The sequence below is a fragment of the Bidens hawaiensis genome, unplaced genomic scaffold (assembly GCF_021521415.1).
Source record: "Bidens hawaiensis isolate Kalapana, Puna unplaced genomic scaffold, B.hawaiensis_p1.1 tig00030915_1, whole genome shotgun sequence".
NCBI lineage: Eukaryota > Viridiplantae > Streptophyta > Magnoliopsida > Asterales > Asteraceae > Bidens > Bidens hawaiensis.
Genome location: NW_027495183.1, coordinates 211,338 through 232,778, shown reverse-complemented (window position 1 = coordinate 232,778; position 21,441 = coordinate 211,338). Strand labels below are relative to the sequence as shown.

The following is a 21,441-nucleotide window of genomic DNA, read 5'->3' as shown; positions in this document are numbered from 1 at the left end:
GTATTCAAGAACCGGTTTATTACGGACTTGGTCTTAAGGGTGTGTAAGAAATCGAAAAATCGATTTGAAACCGAAAAAACCGAACCCAAACAACAACCGACGGTTTGGTTTGATGTTTTTGTAAAAACTGAACTGAACCGAATTCCGAAATTTTTGTTTTTTTTTTATATTTTATATTAAGTAACTTATAAGAATTAATAAATATGTAACTCAAATATTTTTGTTTAAATGTATAATAGTCTATTATTTTACAATTAACAAATTATATATACCTAAATTCACAATTTTTTGCAAACTTTTTTTCAGCCTAAAATTTTCAAGCTCAAATGACGAAAACCGAAAAAATCGAAACTGAACCGAAACCAAAACCAAAACGAAAAACCGATACGAACAGTTTCAAAAACTCCAAAAACCGAAGTTTTGGTTTGCGGTTTGGTTTTAGCCAAAAACTGCACCGAACGCACCACACACAACCCTAGACTGGACCAGAAAACAAATTATTCATTGAATGAATATAAAATGATTTTTTAATAATATAATGACTAAAACCAGGATTCCCTCGTGATGAATTTTTCACAAGAATGAGTGAATGACCCCTATGGTGGTCCTTTTTTGGCAATTGCAATGAATCTTGCGTTTTGTGGTTCACTGCAGGAATCAAAACTGTAATTAAGTCTAATATAATATTTCTTTGATCAAATTAAAGTTTTATATCTAGTCTAAGTGGTTATGGCGAGGCATTCAAAAACTTCAAATTAACAAGGGGGCTCAAGTTGGGCCAGAGGGTTTTCACGCATATTGGTGGGTTTCCTCCTGAGGGTGGAATAGAGATATTGGGTTGCCTTTGGGATTGCTTATTTTTGCCGACTTATAAATTATTAATTTTTTTAAAAGTAATAAGATGTTTGAGATGCTTGTTGTGTGAGGGAGAAAAGTTAACACGTCATACTTTTGTGACTTATTAACTTTTTGAATAGTAATAATGTAACACCCTTGGCAAACACAACATTGTCCCACTCTTAGGCTATCCCACATCGGTCGTGGACAAGAGAGATCACTAGTTCATAAGTAATGTCCTGCCTCATCAATCACCAACGCGTTTTGGGCAACCAAAAACAAATCCGTGAGCTCTTCCTGGGCAGAGCGGACAATATTGGTGGTGCGAGGAGCCGGATGTTACAAATAAGGTGGCATCATAAGGAATTCCAAAATCATTATCAAAAGTGATTTATTGTTAACTAGCATATGAGCCCGCGCGTTGCGGCGGGTATGCTTGTTTAAAAGCAAATATCTAATTCGGTTGATATGGGTTCGGTTCATTATAATTTTTTCATAACATTGCTCTAAACTTGTAAGCATAGATAAGGGTAAGTTCGCGTCCAAGTAGTGTTCGGGCTCGTTTTAAGTTTTCAAGTTTGTCTCAGGTCGGACCGTGATCGCGACCCATTTTACACCCAAACTATTAATTGCATTGATGAAAAGCGCAAGACCAAATCACCAGCTGGTTAACTCATTCTTTTAAGAACAAAAAATATCAAAATTTCTTTGAAAGTAAGAAACATGTTCATTATGAAACATGAATCATTGTGTTCATTGTAATAAATTTGCTTTGAAAGTAACTTAACATGCAACAATTGTTGCAATAAAGGACATATGGAAATTGAATGAATAACTTATAACCGTTTTAGGCCGAACCAAAACTTTTAAACTCGAACCAAACGTCCAAAATGATTTTTTTCTAGTACCCGAACTCATTTTGCTTATAACTTGATTTAACCAGAACCAAAATTGATGTTTTTTTTAAATGAATCGAAACATTTTGCTTACATTTTGTTATAACCTGAACTCGCTTTGACTGGTCGAAGACCCCGACCCCTAACCCGAACCAAAACGGTTACCTTTTGATGACCGAAACTCATGTTGCTTGAAACCAGTTTTGACTGAGCCAAAATTGATAATTCTTTAAATGACCAAACTCACTTGCTTATAGAACGTTTTGACCGGAATCAAAACTGATACTTTTTTAGGTAACTCGAACTCATTTTTCCTTGTAAGCAGTTTTTAGTCGAACCAAAAATACCCATTTTAACTAACCCAGACTCATTTGTCGTTATAACTCGTTTGTGCTCATTCGACTTTTTCTAGTGCTTCCTAATGCTTTTAAATTCACATTAGGTGATTTAACGACATAACATGATATGCGACATGATAAAATTGACAACCATATTATTATTTACATGCAACTTTTGACATAATTATAGATTTATAAACATGAACTACATATAAATAATGCATAAAATTGCATAAGGAACCTGCAGAACTCCACTGATCAGCAATAAACAATCACAAATATAAATGAAAAGGGCTTGTATTTACATAACAAGATATGTAGTGTCATAATACAGTTCGTAACGAATGCCATGGTCACAGAGCATGTATTATTTATATTATTTACGAAAATACTCTCCTTTGCTATATTTAATTACTAATCAAATGTTTGAGCTACCTTTTAATAACGACATATGATATGCGTATTGAATAGCGATGACAGTTTTAATGTAGTGTACTTTTTGAAACATTTGCCTGATAATTAACCAATTTTTCAAATATAAATTCTACATAATGTTATATAACATTTCCAAATTTTCCAAAACATATGATGGAAAATATAAAATAAGAAAATGAAAATACCTCACTTTGAATAAATGAAAGGATGGATTCATCCCACATTGAAAGATGGAAAAATATGGAAGTTCCCACATGGGTATAAGTATGGAAGAGAATTTGATCCCACATGGAAACTTGAAAAAAATGGAAGCTCTTTATAAGGGAATGAGTTTCCATAACAATATTCTTATGATAGGTCACTCTCAAGTGGTCCTAGCGACGCACCCGAACGTGCATGGGCACGGGCTCGGGCGAAGTGCGATGGGCGCAATGTAGCGCTTTGATTGGCTCCCAAAGTGACCCGTCGCGATACGCGACGTGGAAGTTACGCAGACGTGCTATGTCACCTGACACGCGTAAAAAATGGGGATGACTCATCAACCCATCGCGATACGCGATGTCGTCTTATTGAACCCATCACGATACGCGATGGGCTCCGGAATCAGCTATAAATAGATTAAGTTTGAGACATTTCCTCCTCGCTCAAACTCTCTTTTCTCTCTGAATACACACACATATATTAATATATATTAAGAGTATAATACCCGAGTGTCGTAACGATATCCTATCCGATCAAAAGAAGCTTTTTATGCACGAATCCAAAAGCTCTACCTGAATAAGGTAAGACATTGTGCCACCGTGTAAAGTTTCTAATCTCGTGATTATCGTTATGATTATGGGTTTATATTAACTTAGCTATACTACATGGTATTTAACCTAGGTGCTTAATACCATGAAGCTCATAAACAGTAAACTTGCAAGGTGAGACATTCGAGTTTTTGTACCACTCACATTTGTGTGAGACAACTATTTTTCCGACACTGTCATGATGATTTCAAAACCTATTAAACTCATGGCAGATAGTCTAAATGGTTTCAAATATATTTTTAAAGTGTTTTAAATACATTACAGTGATTAAGTCTCTGTAGACTTACAGGATGGTTACTACTGGTATTGTGGGGTTTTGTATACAAGGCTTGCCTACTGGGCTATTACACGTTACTTATTGGACAAGTGTTAGCCAATAAGTAATATGACCACAGTCATAGATAGGGTCGAGTGACAAGTACCTTTCGGTAATTTGCAAGCGGGCAGATGTAAAAACATCTTAATGCTGTAATTGTATATGTGTCATTATAAATGAATGTACTCACCAGTATTTTCCGCTGATCAAATATTTTAAAACATGTTTTAGGTGAGATGATAAAGATAAAGGGATTGTGCCTGCGGGCCTTCCAGCTTAAATAAATGGCTTATCACCAGAATAAAGAAACATGTTTTTGTTGTAAAACAGGGTTTATCCCTATAAAACATTTGTAAGGATATAAATGGGTTTTATCCAACCAGATGAAATAAAAATCATGGTGTTTTACACTCTGATAATTTTTTCTAACTACGGTCCTGATAAATTTTCCGCTGCTAAATAATAAACACCGATACCACCACTCGCGTTCACGGCTCCCCTCCCGGGGTATGGGTTTGGGGGTTGTGACATGTTAAAATTCCGAAACCAAACAAGCAAACTCAAAACGCCATTGTCATTACGTGATCCAGATTATCAACTACACGTTGCCTTGCCAGTTCATTGAACTCACGACTCGCGAGCAACATCACGCAACACCAACATATCCACCCGCCGAGCATAATCTTCCAGCCCCTGCAATTTTCACAAATTACATGTACATGCATTCTAGACAAGCGTATGGACTTTTCCTAAAACATAAGAAAAATATTGGTTTTTATGATATTGAACTTAAAATAAATAATATTTTTTAGAAATCTAGTTAACATTGTAATGATATTTACTTCAAACACAAAATCCATCCCTAATGATTACATATAGATAAGCATTCGATTCACAAAACGGTGCACGAAGCATGAAATAAGAGTGTGTTAAAACATATTTGTTACAAATCATTACCAGATTGGAGATTAAAAAGCAACAAAAGTACCAAATGGATACGTATACATAGATATGAATGATTTGAACAATACGCATATAGATAACTACTTTAAATGTCACTTAATTGCTTCAAGTCTTGACTACCTTACTAAAGCAGTTTAGGTGGCTAGGATTCCAAGACTGTAAACCTTTTAGTGACAGTAACACAAGTTCAAATATATTAATATTCGTTCAATAACATTCAAAAGGATTAGCACAATTGCCAGAAAAACATGTTCCATCACAGCACTAAATTCAGCTCTCCTTTGTTGTAACAAGTTGAAGAACCGCACATTTCAAGGTTAAGTTGAGAAGTCTAATCAGTAACCATTGATATATTGCAATCGTTTGATTTGTTATTGAAATCTAATGTTTCATGTTGTCACATCTAACCTTGTATGATTAACATCATTTTTACAAAAGAAGATACCAATAGCATGCTCCAATCACTCAATTGGATAACATGAACAGAGAAGCTGCACATATAAGCGAGAATGTGCATTCCCAAAGGGTAAATTGGTAAATTTCAAGACACACCCAGCCCGTGTTAACTGCTTATATCTGTATTGGTATTGCAATAAGATGATGATTTTCAGTAATATTTGAAACACGGTACTTGAAAGAAGCAAAACTTCCATACCTGCAATTTAGCATACTTCAATCTGTTGAATTGTTTAAGACGGATCAATCAACTACAGCATAATAAACTGGAAAAGGGAATAAATCACAAAACAAAGAAAGTTAATTAGGAAAAACTTACACGGGATTTTAAACAAACATGTGGTGTGCAAACATAGTGCTCTTGATACCCATAGCAATTGAATCCGTGAAATGCTTTGATAAACTTCACAAAATGCACACAAACAAAAAATCGATAGTTATTCGCAATTGTTGGGGGCTGACGGAATTGCAATCAACCATAGACCATATATTTATACGACAGAAGATAACTGCCGATCATTGATTGAATAGTTATTACAGGGGTTCGTTATGGTTGATTGGAATTCTTTATGGTGATAATTTGATCCAGGGGTTTCGATGATGCTTGATTGCGGGGGAGTTATTAGGGGTTTCAATAGGAGAGTTAATAACCCTAATTAAACCTAGCTATGTTGCCTGAGAATTGGAATGTTGCCGGAGCTTTAAATTTAGCGGTGTCTCCCATTTAGTGTTAGCGGCATCTTTTAAATGGTTAAATTACTATTTTGTCCATCTAATATGTTTTATATGTAATATAGATATAGATAATAATTTTATATAATCATAGCTTATAATCTCATATGTGATGCTGGATTTTGAAGCCAATGAATTTCACCGTTTTCTATTTGAAGACTAAGACTCCTTGTTGAAAAGCATGACTTACACTATTTTGATGGATGAGAAAGTGAGAAATAGATTCTCACATTCTAATTATGTTGCATGTTGGGTTTTGAAGTTTCATATCTTTTATGTTTGTATACATTTTTTAATTTTTAAACTTTAACTTAACTTTTGGGTGTTCTCATGTACTTTGAAACTGATTAAACTGAAAACCAAAACAATCCGAAACCAAAAACGAAAAAAACCAAACTAAATAACAGATTTAGTTATCAGTATGGTTTGTGACCGAACCAAATAAACCATGTAAACCGATTAAAACTTGAATAGGCAGATCCATTTTCATATTATTAGCCCAATAAAATGCTTTTGTACGTGTCTTTGTATAACTTATTTTAAAACATTAAATTAATTTGGATTAGCGTCAAGACTAGTTTATGACTTTCTTCGATATAGCTTATCAACTACAAATAGAGGTGCATAAACCTGGGTTTTTCAACCCCAAATATGATCGGGTATGGAGAATTCATGTATTGGCCATAACTGGATCGAGTATGGAACCGATTATTGGTTTGAAAAACCATGACTGGTCTCACTAGTTCGTGGTAGGGTATGAAACCAGGTACCCTATACCTGTGTAATTTAATTCTCTATTTTTGGGTCGGGAAAACACTATATTTTCAGGTATAGATCGGGAGTTTTAAGTGATTGTACTTTTATTTTTGTTCTAAGTCTGTTTTTTATTCTTCCATAAAACTTCAAAATCACTTTGGTAAATATAAACAAATAACATAAAAGTACATGTATAATAGAAAGTAAAACGATTACAATTAAATAAAATGGACTTATATATTAGGTATCGGAAAAACCTAGTTTCAGGTATGGATCCGAAACTGGCTGGTTTTTAGGTGTTTTTTAGTATTGAAATGTATACCATATTAGTACCCAGCGGGCGGGCCTGGTTAGGTCAATATTCATGTCCTAAAATCCGACTATAAGAAAACCCAGTTCTGGGTAGTTTTTCCGGGTTCGGGTTTTTTTTTCACCTCTAACTACAAATCAGTCGCCGTTAGAGGTCCACAAGCCAAAAATTTTCGGAACCAGAACCATGTAGGAAGTGGTTCCAGGCATGGTCAACAAAAGACAAGAACGAATTGGGTAGGAACTAGTTCCGGGTATGGTCGGTTATTTGACAAGGTTTTGACCTGGTGGTGCCGGGTTTTATCGAGTAGGGTCGGGTTCTGACCATGTATAGGTGAAACCAGTTCCACCAGGTCTGGGTTGGTTTCGGGGAGAAACCCAAAACCCAGTACATACCCACGGTTCGGCTAGGCTTGGGTCCGGTTCCGAGTGTTAAACATACTATGGAAACAGTTTTTTTTTTTTTTTTGCTCACCTCTTGTGGTCGTTATAAAAAAAAAAAAAAAAAAAAAAAAAAAGAAGCTACAAATTATAAGAGTGAATTTGCCCAATTCTTTCATGACCAAAGGCCACTCTTTTAACATAAAGCCCAAATATTTGAAGCTTAATCCAACTTCTTTTAACATAAATATAAAGCCCAGTTCTGGTTCAAGTTTTTATTGCGTACCCTTGTTCTAACCTTCGCTCACATTCGAACTAACGGCTGCAACACCACCGTCACCACTAGAACGGCCGTCTACCAGTAAGTATAATAACTTCACCTTCTACTTTACATTCAAACTCTTATATTGAATATTGTTTTAAGGGTTTGTGTTGTATCAATATTTTCTTGTTATTTAATTTGTGTTTTTTTTAGCTATGCCTTCCAACTGTTTGATGTAATGTCTCAACTAATTGCTGCATTATTTACCCCCTTCATATTTGTCTGAGTTAAACATTGAGTTTTGGTGTTTCTTATTGGATTAAACCTCCTTAGTTTGTTTACTGATGCTTGTGACTTTAAATTTTAATTTTATCCGTTGTTGTTTCGCACTAATATAAATTTTGCTCTAAAGTTTTCAGATTTTTAGTCCAAAATGGAGCACGGGTCGTATGCCGATCAATCAAATTCAACGTTTACTTTGCCCAATGAGGATCATACACTCGCTAACGCTCTAAGATTCACTCTTAACCAAGAGTCAGTAACTTTCGAATTCTTTACATTCGTTTATTTTTTTTATAATTTAGTTTAATATTTGGTAGTCTGTATTGTTTACGTTTTAAGCTGCGTTATCCTATCACAAAAACGAAACAAGTTTCCGCCTTTTTCATATGCTTTGACCCCAAACTTAAAACTTAACTGTTTCTTGATGTTTTATATTGTAATTATATGTCATTGCAGTCCAAGAGTTACCGTCTGCGGGTACAGCATTCCTCATCCTTCGGAGGAGCGGGTCAACATAAGAGTCCAGACAACTGGTATCGTCTCTTTTTTTATTCTGTTAATTATTTATTGGCGGCGTTATTATGTATTTGTAATTACATTTATGATTAGGTTGATACATGCATCTTAATATCGTTTATTACATTTTTTGTGTATTAATTTATAAATAGTTAGTGATTAAAAAACTGTGGTTTTTCTAAGTTATAATAAACTTATATTGTTTCAAAACTAAAATCATAACTCGAATAAACACATTCATAAATTACTCGGTTATATGATTTGGTTTTGTAGGTGATCCAGCAAAGGAAGTAATTAAAGACTCGTGTCAAGATCTAATGATGATAGGCCAGCATGTCCGGAGCACCTTTGACCAAGCTGTTGCTGATTTTAAAAACAATAATGGTTCTGGAAGCAAGTAAATTAACAACTCTTTTATATCTTTATCTACTTATGGATTGTGTGGTTTGATTTATATTTGCTTTTGCGGGAATTGTGTCCATTGTATTAAATCATTTTGTTTTATATCGAGCATTGATAGCGCTTATGTGATCCAACATCCAATTCATACACAACAATTTGTTACAAGTTGTTTGACTAAACTGGACCAACTGCGAATTTTATGTTTCTATAACTGGAACTTGACGATGTGTGACGTAATATTTGAGTAGTCAAATTTCATGGACTGAGTTGTAACGTTTACATTAGTTAAGGATCAAGTTTGTGAAGTTGTTTTTGTTGTAACCTGAAGTTGATATTTTAAAAGATAGGTTATATAAAATGCTTATTAAATATTCGTGTGAATTGGTTTTTGTTGTCAAATTTAACACTTTACCTAGTGGGAATGAGGTGTACAAATCGGTTAACAGGTCCAAACCGATTTGGGTTATAAACCGGAACAGTTTAGTCAATGACTGATCATAACTGGTTTGGCTCGAACCAGTTCGGGTTATAAACCGGCTTAGGATGAAACATGTTTGAACCTATCAAATCAATTTGGTCAAGTTATAAACCAGTTTGGGGAAAAGAACCTTTTTTCTTCCAGAACAGGTTGGGTCTTAAAGCGGTTTAAATCTCTGTAGTGAACCTATACGAACCGCCGGTCTGGGTCGGGCCCGAAACCAGTTTGGTATTGGGGCGGTTCAGGAATCAGATTACTGGTTTGGAACCGTTTTTTTAGCCATCACAGGCTGGGAGGCTAAAAGTTGATAAGCCATTGTAAAGTAAGGCATTAAAACCTTATAGCTGGTTATTTTTCTTAGAATAGAACTGTATGTAATTATTTAAAACAACTCATTGTATCCAAACTGATTTTGTATCATCTTGATATCTTTTCAAATTGCAAACTAACCATTGTACTTACTAATATGCCAAAAAGAAAACTACCATTCATGTTCTTGTTACATTTATGTTGGTAATTTGATTTATAAATTTTTTTTCTTATCCTTCTTATAAGTAGTTTATTTCTCACACAAAATTCGTTGTGTTGATTAATAAAGAACCAATTTTAAGTTGAACACTGTAAAGGTGTACTAATAATATGGTACATAAGGCTGTCAATACGTATAAGTGGTTATACGATATCTTTTATTATTCAAAATTCCTCTACCCTAATATGTACTCTTCCAATATTCTCATTTTTGGGTTCAAAAAATTTACAAGAAATTAATTACTGAAATTTGTAAACATGTAAATGCATCTATTAGAATCCAAAATGCAAACCCGACCCACTGACTCGCTGAGCACTGATCCTTTTCTTTAGTGACCTGTTTCATCGAAACACCCGAGTACCCGAGCTTTAGTTACTAGTTACAGCTGAGCATACAAAGGGGCCCGCGTTATGATAAGTCATGTTATATGCTTCTTGTTGATTTTATTTATTATGCTACTAAATGAGATTATAGAAGTATATCAAGATTAATGCGCGTCTAAATTGAGTAATAAAAACTTATACCATATATGTATCAATATCCATACATTTTTTCATAAAAACTTACCAATGGTACTATAAAGTTCAAAACAACCTAATCATAAAACAATATGGTATGAGATTAGTAGTAACCAACATAAGGGGCATGATGAACCATGGGGAACACATAATTTGGCACATGAGGTTGATGCATGTACATGTTATCATGCATCATAACATTCCCCATACCACCATGCATGTTCTTGTTCATGTTCATGTTCATGTTCATGTTCATGTTCATCATCATAGGCGATGGATAGCTTTGTTGATACATGTGCATCATCATAGGTGATGGGTAGCTTTGCTGATACATGTTCATCATCATAGGTGATGGATAGCTTTGCTGATACATGTTCATCATGGGCATTCTTGGTTGATGAAGATGATGATCATGATAAGTTTGCAATCCACCAAGTTGACTTCCTTGTAAGTCAACAAAACCAGACTCGTTTTCGCCAATCGAACTCCTATCGATATCATCCCATCCCATATTCTTCATATTCATACTCTGTTTCAAACACCTTTCAAAAGACATCTGGTCTTCAAGGCTTCTAGGAGTCAACAAAGGTAGTCTTTTTGGAGGAGCATTGATCAGATTTTGAATCTGATTTTGGTCATTTTCACCATCCATGAAACTTGGAAACTGTTGGTCACTTGTTGGCCAAAGCTGTGCATACTTACCTGATTTAACCAGCTTCTTGATCAATGTGGTAGAGTCAACATCTCCATACACTTTGACCTTCTGTTGCTCTGCATCAACCTCTACATAATAAACTCCTGCACTCATAATACCATCTCAGTAATCATGGTAAAATTATGTTTTGAAGATGATTAATTTATGAGAAGGAAGATTATTACCTTCAATTGTTTTGAGTATTTTTTTAACCTTTTTCTTGCATCCATCACAGTGAATGTGGACTTTGAGTGCAAGTTCCTGTTATGCAAGAAAGAGTAAAAGGGTAAGTAATAATAATAATAATCAGAACAGCAAGAAACACATTATTTATTAGTATTTGTGAAGAAAATAATTGAAACCTTAATCTGTAAGATTTGAAACTGTTCCATGTTTGTTGAGAGTAAAATGTTGTTGTTGGTTGTTTTGTTTTCTAGTTTGATAAAGATAAAGAAAGGATTGTTGAGAAGGGATGTAATGGGATCATTATACCTGCAAAAAAGAAGAGTACTGGACACGGTAAAAGTGTGTGATTTGACTGCAAAATGATGTGTACTTTTTTATCCTCTGATTTTATTTGTTAGCTGTCCAGGTAAAACAAAAATCATTCTTCGCAAACATAAAAAACCCACTCAGTTAGAAACCTAAAAATGTTGTCACATAAACTTTTAACTACTGATTTCTTACTCGCATATTTTATAGATACTAGAAGGGTGTCCAAGTGATTTCACGGAAAAAATAGACACCGGTAATCACATAACATGTTAATTTTTTATAATAACAATATCATACTCAAATTAAATAAAATAAAATGCTCATTTTTATACTGTATTTTTTTATAAAAAATATTAAGTATGGAAAGGTTATTACGGGGAATGTTGGTTTAAAAGCGAAACTAAAAGAAACATATGGATAAAAATAATGGAGTAAAAATGTAAGTAGTCGTAAAATAACTAATGTCGGGTAAAAATGAATGTGTAAAAGTGCATGTATGTGCATAAAAAGTTAAAAACTATTTTGTCCTCTTAAACACATGCAATAAGTGTTGTGCCATTACTAATAAATGTTGTATTAGTTAAATTTTAAATGTTATGGGTGCTCTATTATAAATTTATAATATAGTATGGTGAGCACGGTTCGGTGTAGTTTTGGGCTTTCACTGTAACCGAAACCGATAATTCAGTTATGGTCGGCTTGGTTAACCGTCGGTTATGGATCACTTCTTAATTTACTTGTGTATTTTGCTTTGGCTTTTAAAAGAAAATTTGAACTTACAAGTTTTTGTTGGGTTAGGTAACATAGGATAATATGAATGGGGAAAAGTTAAAATATGAGAGATTCTTAAAATAGTCAAAAAGTTATTAAAATTCTCATAATAGTCCGTACAAACTTATCTCCAACGTGATATTGATGATCGTGACGTGAGATTTGGTTAATCACCCACAGGGTGACACGTGTAAAGGTAACGTAAAAGTTGCTATCAAATCTGTCTGCGCCGATAGTTTTCTGGCCAAAATCATTTTCTGAAAAACCATGGTTTTCGAATTAAAGTTATCGGCCCCGTGAGTTTTCAAAAATGACGAAATTCGCGTTTTTTTGAAATTCATCGCCCCCGACGCATTTCAGGTGAATTTCTTCTCCTACGTGAAATTTCCAAAAAGTTGCAAAAAAAAAGATACTTTTGCAGTGAAGTTAGTCTTGTCCAATGATTTTCAAAAAAGTGTAAACGAAACCGATAAAGTTTTAAAATAGTTTAAACAAAACCGATAAATTTACAAATAATTTCAAAAAAATTTCAAAAAAACGATAATTTACGTCTGAATTTTATCTCCTCCGTTGATTTTCATTAAAGTTTTATAAATCCGAATAATGTGTATTTTAACCTTGTTATATTATGTTTCCCTTACATCTTCTTCCATTTCAACAAAAATATCTTATAAAACAATGAAATTTAAGAGAGGTGATATGATTGAAGTTGTTGATATGGGTTCTGGGTTCGTCGGTTCGTTTTATGATGGCAACATAGTGTCACGGGTTCCGGGTTCGTCGGTTCGTTTAATGTTTCCCTACATCGTTCAGTTTCGTACCCTGCTGGAAGATGATCAGTCTGGGTTTCTTAGAGAGTTTGTGATGGCCGATAAAATAAGGTCAAAGCCTGCTGATGTTGTTGTTAGTGAGTTTATTCTCGTCCAGAAGGTGGATGTTTTTGCAAACGATGGTTGGTGGGTTGGTCGAATTGCTAGCAAAATAAGTTTCATATTAAAACCATCGAAGAAGAATAGTTTCATATCAAAACTCAACGAAAAAAGATTAGCTTCATATCAAAACTCATCGAATTTGACAACTCTAATTCCAATGCAAAAAAACATGAGTTTTATATCAAAATTAATATTTTTTGACAACTATTCTTTTTACGCAAAAAAAGTTAATTTTCATCTAAAAACCTTCGAATTTAAATACTTTGTATAAAAGTCTATCTTTTCTGACAACTCTTCTTTTTATGCAAAAAAAGATGAAATTCATCTTAAATGCGTCGGAGGCGATGAGTTTCAAAAAAACCCGAATACCGATAGCTTTTGAAACTCACGGGGCCGATAACTTTAATTCAAAAACCATTGTTTTTCATAAAAGGATTTTGGCCAGAAAATTATCGGCGCAGAAAGATTTGGTAGTAAATTTCACGTTACCTTTACATGTGTCACCCTGTGGGTGGTTAACCAAATCTCACGTCACGATTACCAATGTCACGTTGGAGATACGTTTGTATGGACTATTTTGGGAATTTTAGCAACTTTCGGACTATTTTGGGAACCTCTCTCTTCAAATTGACTATTTTGGGAATTCTTGTGGCCACACAAAAAACTCTTTAAATATAAATTTAGAAAAATAATAAAAAAATCATAACTTAAAATATAAATAAAAAACAGAAAAATTTAAAAAACTAAAATGTTTCCGCTATCATTCCTGTTAAAAAAAATAAAAAAAAATGACGAAAAGACACAATGCCAAGATCAAAGACACAATGACGAAAATGAACAAAAGACACAGTTACAACTAAAAAAAGACACAATAGATCGCAAAATATACCACAATGCTGAACAAAATATATCATAATGTTGAGTAATATAAAACAATATAAAGAAAAAAAAGACACAACGTAAGGAAAAAAGACACAATCAATGACGAAAACAAACCAAAATATAAACAAAAAGACACGACGACTTTTTTCACTCACCATTGTGTTTTTTTTAGAACGAAAAAGACGGTGGAAACATTTTTGTGTTTTTACTTTTTTTTGTTTTTTATTAAATTTTGAGTTATGATTTTTTTATTAGTTTTTTAAAAAGTTTTTTGTGTGACTAGAAATTCTTTTCGTCCTTCTTATTTTTGTTCTCCTTTGTTAAATAACATGACCCTAAATTAAAAACCATATGTTCATATAGTTTGAATAACATTACTAACTTTTTAAAAAAATTATAAGTTATAAGTTAATGGAAATAAGTAATCCCAAACACCTCCCTTAGACCATGCGTAGACATAACTAGGTACACCTGGACATTTTACGTCATGTGGCGCATAGTCAGTTTTTTGACATTTTGCAAAAAGTGGGTGCAGTAAGAAAATGTCCAAAAATGCTTCTCTCTCTCTCTCTCTCATCCCCTCTGTCTATTTCTCTCTCACAAGACCCTCAAAATCTGTGCCTTCCTTGCGTTATGTACAAAACGCCAGAGGGGGCGGTGTATCTCGGCATTTTGGAGTGAAAATGCCTAAAAAAACGCCATGAGTACGCATGGTCTTAAGCTATGTGTAGTGGAGGGACTACAAATTGGGCGAATTGCAACATGTGGCGCCCAACCACTTAATAGTAGGAAATTTGTTTTTAGGGTGTAATGGTATTGTAGCCCTTCTTCAGTGCTACGTCACCATTTTTTTATTATTTTCTTTTAATAATTAAACTAAACAAATAAAAACATATTGAATTAAATAATTAAATAAAAATACATAAAATAAAAAAAGAAACATTAAAAAAATACATAACAAAAAAAAAACTAATAGTCATAATATTCATGCATTTTTTGAACTCGTCGTTGTTGCGATAATGTTGCCTCTTCGTGTAACCCATTCGCTTTGAGAGATCGTAGTCTTCTTTCATTTGTCGTAGTTGAAGCGTCTAGGCTAGCATTCCGTGATATTCGTTGGTTGCTTTCATGTCGTTTCCCATATGGACTATTTTGGGAATTTTAGCAACTTTCGGACTATTTTGGGAACCTCTCTCTTCAAATTGACTATTTTGGGAATTCTTGTGGCCACACAAAAAACTCTTTAAATATAAATTTAGAAAAATAATAAAAAAATCATAACTTAAAATATAAATAAAAAACAGAAAAATTTAAAAAACTAAAATGTTTCCGCTATCATTCCTGTTAAAAAAAATAAAAAAAAATGACGAAAAGACACAATGCCAAGATCAAAGACACAATGACGAAAATGAACAAAAGACACAGTTACAACTAAAAAAAGACACAATAGATCGCAAAATATACCACAATGCTGAACAAAATATATCATAATGTTGAGTAATATAAAACAATATAAAGAAAAAAAAGACACAACGTAAGGAAAAAAGACACAATCAATGACGAAAACAAACCAAAATATAAACAAAAAGACACGACGACTTTTTTCACTCACCATTGTGTTTTTTTTAGAACGAAAAAGACGGTGGAAACATTTTTGTGTTTTTACTTTTTTTTGTTTTTTATTAAATTTTGAGTTATGATTTTTTTATTAGTTTTTTAAAAAGTTTTTTGTGTGACTAGAAATTCTTTTCGTCCTTCTTATTTTTGTTCTCCTTTGTTAAATAACATGACCCTAAATTAAAAACCATATGTTCATATAGTTTGAATAACATTACTAACTTTTTAAAAAAATTATAAGTTATAAGTTAATGGAAATAAGTAATCCCAAACACCTCCCTTAGACCATGCGTAGACATAACTAGGTACACCTGGACATTTTACGTCATGTGGCGCATAGTCAGTTTTTTGACATTTTGCAAAAAGTGGGTGCAGTAAGAAAATGTCCAAAAATGCTTCTCTCTCTCTCTCTCTCATCCCCTCTGTCTATTTCTCTCTCACAAGACCCTCAAAATCTGTGCCTTCCTTGCGTTATGTACAAAACGCCAGAGGGGGCGGTGTATCTCGGCATTTTGGAGTGAAAATGCCTAAAAAAAACGCCATGAGTACGCATGGTCTTAAGCTATGTGTAGTGGAGGGACTACAAATTGGGCGAATTGCAACATGTGGCGCCCAACCACTTAATAGTAGGAAATTTGTTTTTAGGGTGTAATGGTATTGTAGCCCTTCTTCAGTGCTACGTCACCATTTTTTTATTATTTTCTTTTAATAATTAAACTAAACAAATAAAAACATATTGAATTAAATAATTAAATAAAAATACATAAAATAAAAAAAGAAACATTAAAAAAATACATAACAAAAAAAAAACTAATAGTCATAATATTCATGCATTTTTTGAACTCGTCGTTGTTGCGATAATGTTGCCTCTTCGTGTAACCCATTCGCTTTGAGAGATCGTAGTCTTCTTTCATTTGTCGTAGTTGAAGCGTCTAGGCTAGCATTCCGTGATATTCGTTGGTTGCTTTCATGCCGTTTCCCATATGGACTATTTTGGGAATTTTAGCAACTTTCGGACTATTTTGGGAACCTCTCTCTTCAAATTGACTATTTTGGGAATTCTTGTGGCCACACAAAAAACTCTTTAAATATAAATTTAGAAAAATAATAAAAAAATCATAACTTAAAATATAAATAAAAAACAGAAAAATTTAAAAAACTAAAATGTTTCCGCTATCATTCCTGTTAAAAAAAATAAAAAAAAATGACGAAAAGACACAATGCCAAGATCAAAGACACAATGACGAAAATGAACAAAAGACACAGTTACAACTAAAAAAAGACACAATAGATCGCAAAATATACCACAATGCTGAACAAAATATATCATAATGTTGAGTAATATAAAACAATATAAAGAAAAAAAAGACACAACGTAAGGAAAAAAGACACAATCAATGACGAAAACAAACCAAAATATAAACAAAAAGACACGACGACTTTTTTCACTCACCATTGTGTTTTTTTTAGAACGAAAAAGACGGTGGAAACATTTTTGTGTTTTTACTTTTTTTTGTTTTTTATTAAATTTTGAGTTATGATTTTTTTATTAGTTTTTTAAAAAGTTTTTTGTGTGACTAGAAATTCTTTTCGTCCTTCTTATTTTTGTTCTCCTTTGTTAAATAACATGACCCTAAATTAAAAACCATATGTTCATATAGTTTGAATAACATTACTAACTTTTTAAAAAAATTATAAGTTATAAGTTAATGGAAATAAGTAATCCCAAACACCTCCCTTAGACCATGCGTAGACATAACTAGGTACACCTGGACATTTTACGTCATGTGGCGCATAGTCAGTTTTTTGACATTTTGCAAAAAGTGGGTGCAGTAAGAAAATGTCCAAAAATGCTTCTCTCTCTCTCTCTCTCATCCCCTCTGTCTATTTCTCTCTCACAAGACCCTCAAAATCTGTGCCTTCCTTGCGTTATGTACAAAACGCCAGAGGGGGCGGTGTATCTCGGCATTTTGGAGTGAAAATGCCTAAAAAAACGCCATGAGTACGCATGGTCTTAAGCTATGTGTAGTGGAGGGACTACAAATTGGGCGAATTGCAACATGTGGCGCCCAACCACTTAATAGTAGGAAATTTGTTTTTAGGGTGTAATGGTATTGTAGCCCTTCTTCAGTGCTACGTCACCATTTTTTTATTATTTTCTTTTAATAATTAAACTAAACAAATAAAAACATATTGAATTAAATAATTAAATAAAAATACATAAAATAAAAAAAGAAACATTAAAAAAATACATAACAAAAAAAAAACTAATAGTCATAATATTCATGCATTTTTTGAACTCGTCGTTGTTGCGATAATGTTGCCTCTTCGTGTAACCCATTCGCTTTGAGAGATCGTAGTCTTCTTTCATTTGTCGTAGTTGAAGCGTCTAGGCTAGCATTCCGTGATATTCGTTGGTTGCTTTCATGTCGTTTCCCATATGGACTATTTTGGGAATTTTAGCAACTTTCGGACTATTTTGGGAACCTCTCTCTTCAAATTGACTATTTTGGGAATTCTTGTGGCCACACAAAAAACTCTTTAAATATAAATTTAGAAAAATAATAAAAAAATCATAACTTAAAATATAAATAAAAAACAGAAAAATTTAAAAAACTAAAATGTTTCCGCTATCATTCCTGTTAAAAAAAATAAAAAAAAATGACGAAAAGACACAATGCCAAGATCAAAGACACAATGACGAAAATGAACAAAAGACACAGTTACAACTAAAAAAAGACACAATAGATCGCAAAATATACCACAATGCTGAACAAAATATATCATAATGTTGAGTAATATAAAACAATATAAAGAAAAAAAAGACACAACGTAAGGAAAAAAGACACAATCAATGACGAAAACAAACCAAAATATAAACAAAAAGACACGACGACTTTTTTCACTCACCATTGTGTTTTTTTTAGAACGAAAAAGACGGTGGAAACATTTTTGTGTTTTTACTTTTTTTTGTTTTTTATTAAATTTTGAGTTATGATTTTTTTATTAGTTTTTTAAAAAGTTTTTTGTGTGACTAGAAATTCTTTTCGTCCTTCTTATTTTTGTTCTCCTTTGTTAAATAACATGACCCTAAATTAAAAACCATATGTTCATATAGTTTGAATAACATTACTAACTTTTTAAAAAAATTATAAGTTATAAGTTAATGGAAATAAGTAATCCCAAACACCTCCCTTAGACCATGCGTAGACATAACTAGGTACACCTGGACATTTTACGTCATGTGGCGCATAGTCAGTTTTTTGACATTTTGCAAAAAGTGGGTGCAGTAAGAAAATGTCCAAAAATGCTTCTCTCTCTCTCTCTCTCTCTCATCCCCTCTGTCTATTTCTCTCTCACAAGACCCTCAAAATCTGTGCCTTCCTTGCGTTATGTACAAAACGCCAGAGGGGGCGGTGTATCTCGGCATTTTGGAGTGAAAATGCCTAAAAAAACGCCATGAGTACGCATGGTCTTAAGCTATGTGTAGTGGAGGGACTACAAATTGGGCGAATTGCAACATGTGGCGCCCAACCACTTAATAGTAGGAAATTTGTTTTTAGGGTGTAATGGTATTGTAGCCCTTCTTCAGTGCTACGTCACCATTTTTTTATTATTTTCTTTTAATAATTAAACTAAACAAATAAAAACATATTGAATTAAATAATTAAATAAAAATACATAAAATAAAAAAAGAAACATTAAAAAAATACATAACAAAAAAAAAACTAATAGTCATAATATTCATGCATTTTTTGAACTCGTCGTTGTTGCGATAATGTTGCCTCTTCGTGTAACCCATTCGCTTTGAGAGATCGTAGTCTTCTTTCATTTGTCGTAGTTGAAGCGTCTAGGCTAGCATTCCGTGATATTCGTTGGTTGCTTTCATGCCGTTTCCCATATGGACTATTTTGGGAATTTTAGCAACTTTCGGACTATTTTGGGAACCTCTCTCTTCAAATTGACTATTTTGGGAATTCTTGTGGCCACACAAAAAACTCTTTAAATATAAATTTAGAAAAATAATAAAAAAATCATAACTTAAAATATAAATAAAAAACAGAAAAATTTAAAAAACTAAAATGTTTCCGCTATCATTCCTGTTAAAAAAAATAAAAAAAAATGACGAAAAGACACAATGCCAAGATCAAAGACACAATGACGAAAATGAACAAAAGACACAGTTACAACTAAAAAAAGACACAATAGATCGCAAAATATACCACAATGCTGAACAAAATATATCATAATGTTGAGTAATATAAAACAATATAAAGAAAAAAAAGACACAACGTAAGGAAAAAAGACACAATCAATGACGAAAACAAACCAAAATATAAACAAAAAGACACGACGACTTTTTTCACTCACCATTGTGTTTTTTTTAGAACGAAAAAGACGGTGGAAACATTTTTGTGTTTTTACTTTTTTTTGTTTTTTATTAAATTTTGAGTTATGATTTTTTTATTAGTTTTTTAAAAAGTTTTTTGTGTGACTAGAAATTCTTTTCGTCCTTCTTATTTTTGTTCTCCTTTGTTAAATAACATGACCCTAAATTAAAAACCATATGTTCATATAGTTTGAATAACATTACTAACTTTTTAAAAAAATTATAAGTTATAAGTTAATGGAAATAAGTAATCCCAAACACCTCCCTTAGACCATGCGTAGACATAACTAGGTACACCTGGACATTTTACGTCATGTGGCGCATAGTCAGTTTTTTGACATTTTGCAAAAAGTGGGTGCAGTAAGAAAATGTCCAAAAATGCTTCTCTCTCTCTCTCTCTCATCCCCTCTGTCTATTTCTCTCTCACAAGACCCTCAAAATCTGTGCCTTCCTTGCGTTATGTACAAAACGCCAGAGGGGGCGGTGTATCTCGGCATTTTGGAGTGAAAATGCCTAAAAAAACGCCATGAGTACGCATGGTCTTAAGCTATGTGTAGTGGAGGGACTACAAATTGGGCGAATTGCAACATGTGGCGCCCAACCACTTAATAGTAGGAAATTTGTTTTTAGGGTGTAATGGTATTGTAGCCCTTCTTCAGTGCTACGTCACCATTTTTTTATTATTTTCTTTTAATAATTAAACTAAACAAATAAAAACATATTGAATTAAATAATTAAATAAAAATACATAAAATAAAAAAAGAAACATTAAAAAAATACATAACAAAAAAAAAACTAATAGTCATAATATTCATGCATTTTTTGAACTCGTCGTTGTTGCGATAATGTTGCCTCTTCGTGTAACCCATTCGCTTTGAGAGATCGTAGTCTTCTTTCATTTGTCGTAGTTGAAGCGTCTAGGCTAGCATTCCGTGATATTCGTTGGTTGCTTTCATGTCGTTTCCCATATGGACTATTTTGGGAATTTTAGCAACTTTCGGACTATTTTGGGAACCTCTCTCTTCAAATTGACTATTTTGGGAATTCTTGTGGCCACACAAAAAACTCTTTAAATATAAATTTAGAAAAATAATAAAAAAATCATAACTTAAAATATAAATAAAAAACAGAAAAATTTAAAAAACTAAAATGTTTCCGCTATCATTCCTGTTAAAAAAAATAAAAAAAAATGACGAAAAGACACAATGCCAAGATCAAAGACACAATGACGAAAATGAACAAAAGACACAGTTACAACTAAAAAAAGACACAATAGATCGCAAAATATACCACAATGCTGAACAAAATATATCATAATGTTGAGTAATATAAAACAATATAAAGAAAAAAAAGACACAACGTAAGGAAAAAAGACACAATCAATGACGAAAACAAACCAAAATATAAACAAAAAGACACGACGACTTTTTTCACTCACCATTGTG

General features: G+C 32.9%; 1 protein-coding gene across 1 annotated transcript; it reads left to right on the top strand.

Annotated features, from left to right (window-relative positions):
* Positions 1-7,535: 7,535 nt before the first annotated feature.
* On the top strand, positions 7,536-8,746 carry LOC143581422 (uncharacterized). The gene is made up of 4 exons (XM_077064214.1): positions 7,536-7,589; positions 7,903-8,024; positions 8,229-8,305; positions 8,562-8,746. The coding sequence occupies exons 2-4, from the start codon at positions 7,924-7,926 to the stop codon at positions 8,687-8,689; spliced, it is 306 nt and encodes a 101-aa protein (XP_076920329.1). The 5' UTR covers positions 7,536-7,589; positions 7,903-7,923; the 3' UTR covers positions 8,690-8,746.
* The last annotated feature ends 12,695 nt before the right edge of the window (positions 8,747-21,441 follow it).

Bases quoted from the DNA above. Each gene is read 5' to 3' on its own strand.
- LOC143581422 (XM_077064214.1), top strand. From the start codon at position 7,924: ATGGAGCACGGGTCGTATGCCGATCAATCAAATTCAACGTTTACTTTG. The intron at 8,025-8,228 runs GTCAGTAACTTT...ATGTCATTGCAG, and splicing joins AGATTCACTCTTAACCAAGA to TCCAAGAGTTACCGTCTGCG. The intron at 8,306-8,561 runs GTATCGTCTCTT...TTGGTTTTGTAG, and splicing joins CATAAGAGTCCAGACAACTG to GTGATCCAGCAAAGGAAGTA.